The following is a 4,446-nucleotide window of genomic DNA, read 5'->3' as shown; positions in this document are numbered from 1 at the left end:
GAGAGAGAGAGAACGCGATGCGTCAATGTGGCACCTAAAATATTCATCGGGCGAGCACTGGTGCACCCAGACCTCTCCCTCCGCCATATTTATCCCGCCTAAAAGTTTCATACTCCCCTTGGTGGCTTTCTCCGAGGGAGAGACGTTGGCCGATAAAAGATACGGAGGGGTATGTAAACCATATACTTTCGGGTACGATGAAAATTTTCGTCACTTTACATACTTCCGATACGGACAGTATCGGCGACACAGTTACGAGACTCGTCGACGAGAATGATTTGACTTGATAAATTATTCCTCGTTTTTTGTCTCTCTCGTTTGGCGAAAAAGTCGCATCATTTGATCGGCAATGATACGGAAATAAGCTCTGTATCCAGTGTTACAGTGCCCAGTTCTCGTTATTATAATCGATAATACATTCAGAAGCATATATACGTACCTCTCGTAAATTAATTGCTACTGCGTGGCCAAACGAGCGAGAACCTGAACGTTGCGAGTTGCGATTCGAATCGATGACGTCGAACACGTCCGCATACGAACGTTCATATCGTAGGCAGACGAGCATCAACGATTATGTCTCGGTCGGTAATTTACCGACGCGGCGGCCGCGTGGGATGAATTTCAGTCGCGGACCGCTTCGCGTCGCACGGCGCCACCGTCGACAATATGGCCACGTGCTGAACGTACGGTGTTTACGCGACGGCAGGGAATCCGATTTACGGCCGTGGCCGGTGTGTCTTAGGCTTCGCGTCCGGAGAATGTTGATACGACGGCCACGCGCGCGGTGGTGATTCACGGCCGGAGGGAGACGTGACGAGCCGCACGCGATAATGCGTAGCGTAGTAGCCGAGTGACCGACGACGTGTCGGTCGGACGCGGCATGGCGGGCGCGGACGAGGCCCACGTAGTCAGGTGTGCGTACGGCTGTCAGGACACCACCTGCAATGTCACCGCCGGCGACGAGGCCGCGAGTCGGGCCGTGCGAAGTTACCGGCCGCACGGCAGCCTCGCCAGGGTGCTTTACGACAAACGGAAAGCGGACGAGTGGCTGGCGGCGTACGACAAGCGCAAGGTGAGCGGCTGAGCGCGACGTTCGATAATAAGTACGTTGCCCTTCGCGTTTTTGTGATATATCTCACGATACACTTCATTTGAAAACACGATAATCATTCCTTCTCTTGATTGTACCTTCAAAACGGTACGACGTGTCGTAGAGATATCACGTGAGCGTCAAATCATGTGGCCGTCATCCTCTCGTCGAGACGAGAAAGAGAGAGAGAGAGAGAGAGGAGAGAGAGCGTGCATCTTCGTTCAACGTTCAACTCTGTCAGAGTCGCACGGCTGTGTTTACTTCTCGTCGCGCGCCACGCGTCGCTTCTCAGGTCACCGCCTGGGGTCACTCGTCACGTCACTGATCTCGGGTCTCGAAATCGTAGACGCCCGTGAGATGAATCATGAGACTTTTTAATACTTGTGTCGTACTACGCATTGGAGAATTGCGAATCGAGGATTAGAATTCAATCGGAACGAAACGGTTAAAATTGACATTGTCTGTTTGATCGAATTTTAATCCTTAATTCGTAATCTTCAACCTCCAATACATGTAATGTAACACCTGATGTAATACCTAGATGTCTTGGATTTGAACTTCAAATTGAAGATAGATTCATGAGAGAGATACATGGAAATGTATAAATAACGCGATAAATTATTTATAAAAATCGCACACTAATAGAAAGTATGCAGGGGGAAAGGAAAGGAATACGAATTAATTTATTAAATATTTTTAGCGTTAGTTAGTTTTTGCCATTTATTACATTTTGTGATAGACGACTCCACTAATTACATTATTCCAACATCATTGTTCGACACGAGTATAAATAATAATTTTTGATGTATTTTTCTCTGTTAAACATGAATCCGTTGACTAAATTTGTTTATCACATCACAATTAAAAAAAAAATGACACCAAAGGGGCAAAAAAATTTGTCGAACAGTGTTATTCTGATTAATTCTTAGAATTCAATGAAAAACTTTCATTTGAATTGAAATGAAGTAGTAAATGAAGGCAAAATATTTGAATTAGAACCTCTATAAGAAGCCATAGATTAATTTCAAATTATAAATAATTTTTGAGGATTATTAATATTATGATAATTAAGCTGCATGTTTTTTTTTCCTTACAAAGATATGCAGTTACGTGTACCGTGCTTCTTTATTCTTCGTAATCACGTGACAGCGTAAAATTTAACGCGCAATTATACCGGTGCTTCGTCTTGCACTCGCATGCCTAGTCTCCTGTCGATTACCCCTAATTTATGCGGCCGTAAATTAATTACGATTTCCCAGAAACCTCCCACCGTCAATTTTACGACGGCCCGCGGGTATCCCGGGCGCTAACAAAGATTTTTTTTTCCAAGAAACGAGGTTCTGAAATCTCCACAAGAGTTCTGGACTTCTGGCTTCTCTCGCGCGGGCCACCGGGGGTAATTGGGCGGCCGGGGGAGGAGGGAGGAAACCCGGCGGTACATGGGGGCACGGGCGCGGGGGCGAAGGGGGAAGGGCAGTAATAATTAGTACAATTACCGCACAAGGCCAACCACTGACTACCCCCACTCGGATAACCGCCGAGACGTAGAGCTGCTCAAGAGTCAAGACCGCGCTCGGTAATTACGGGATAATTACGTCCTCGATATTCCTGAAACATCCTCGGGGCCACTTCGGGCATCGTCCACGACGTATCGAGTGCTCTCTCTCTCTCTCTCTCTCTCTCTTTCTCTCTTTCTTTCTTTCTTTCTTTCTTTCTCCTTAGCCGCGCTTTCCTATCCTATTTATAATTGCGACGACGAGAGAAGTCCACGCCAATTTACTCGCAGCGGTCACGATCGCGGCGGCCTCCATGACGATCGATGCGAAAAATGCTCGAGCTTCGAATCATCGATCTGAGATATCCCTCTGATCGAAGCCACAAAAACAGGAAACTGCTCGTCGACTTTTTTTAAACTTTTACTGGAAATTGTATACAAACGCGACATCTTGGAATAAAATGTTACATAAATAAATAAAATAATAATTTTCAATGCTGCTAAGATACAAAAGAGAAAATGATTATATTATATTATATTAAATATAATATTTCCAATTATTTTTACTTTCAATTTTGTTAAACGTGAATAATTAATGAGACAGATATTTTTACTTGTTCTTATTTTTGTGGTAATACATTACAGCAATTATAAAAACTATAGACATATCCATAAATTAGCAAAATAAATACGTTCTGCTGTTATCATTATTTCTAGAAAATTAAGTAGATAATAAATCATTATTTATTGCCCATTGAATTAATGACCTTGTCTGTATATCTCATGAAATTTCAATATCGAATACTACACTTACGCGCATATACACAATTGATCTTTTATTTATCTATTCTTTTTGCAGCCGTTATCTGTGAGAGATCTAATTGATTCAATTGCTCTAACACTTATAACTTGTTTGATATGAGATTCGTATTACGCCATATTTTATCATCGCAAATGAAATTATATCGAGTATCTGCAAAGGTGCTGATGCCAAACTTATACAATGTATCAATAAGGTCGAGTAAATGAAAAAAGTTTATAAACTTATGTATGAAAATGTTTTATTAAAAAAGTTATAAATGTTGATGGATTTATGACAATTGTTTTCTATAATTCGTTATATGGAATTGTTGATTGATTCAGAAGAGTTATCACTTGATATATATACGAATTTTATCAGTTTACAATCAGTATTACAATAGTTACAATAAATATTCGAAAATATTTCTTTCTGTAAGAATGCAAGCGTCTATTCGTGAAACCAATAACTTTCAAACTCTCTTTCGAATATTCCTACGTTACAATATTGGAAATAGTAGTAAATATATTTTGAATACATTTTCAAAGCTAATGTTCTATTTCTTTCGTAAATGAACTGTTTTACGTGATAAATATAAATCAAGAGACGTTAAAATTGGTGACTTAGGAGAGACCAAATGATTGGTCCACTTCGATCGATCCAACGCTGAGAGAATTGTTGATTAAAAAACTGATGTATTATCATTCTGTTTTAAAATAAGACGGAGCATCATGTATAAATCATATAACAAGTTGTACAAAACAATTTTGCTTGTAAATTTTTGCAGCATTTAAAATTTTTTAATAAAGCATTTTTAGACATAAATTTATATAAATTTTTTTTATCTACTCAATCTTTGGCAATTCTCTTTATAGACATCCTGCATGTAAATGTAACATTTGATATAGTTTAATATTTTCGTACGCAATTTAATTACTTTTGCAGATAAATATATATTAAAGATAAAATAATATTAAATTATAATACTTTCTATAATTTAATTAATTTGTTTTTTTTTTAATAGAGAATTGTTGATTTTTATTTAAAAAAAATAAACTGATG

At 39.5% G+C, this 4,446-nt stretch overlaps 1 protein-coding gene across 1 annotated transcript in view; it reads left to right on the top strand.

Annotated features, from left to right (window-relative positions):
* Positions 1-673: 673 nt before the first annotated feature.
* Positions 674-4,446, top strand: part of LOC108753571 (methyltransferase-like protein 9) — a 45,571-nt gene continuing 41,798 nt past the window's right edge. The window contains exon 1 of the mRNA XM_018495266.1: positions 674-1,072. Within this exon, the coding sequence (XP_018350768.1) occupies positions 881-1,072 (192 nt within the window). The 5' untranslated portion in view covers positions 674-880. The remainder of the gene's footprint in view (positions 1,073-4,446) is intronic.

The sequence above is a fragment of the Trachymyrmex septentrionalis genome, unplaced genomic scaffold, assembly GCF_001594115.1.
Source record: "Trachymyrmex septentrionalis isolate Tsep2-gDNA-1 unplaced genomic scaffold, Tsep1.0 scaffold7, whole genome shotgun sequence".
NCBI lineage: Eukaryota > Metazoa > Arthropoda > Insecta > Hymenoptera > Formicidae > Trachymyrmex > Trachymyrmex septentrionalis.
Note: the sequence above shows the minus strand (reverse complement) of the source record. Positions and strands in the feature narration are given on the sequence as shown.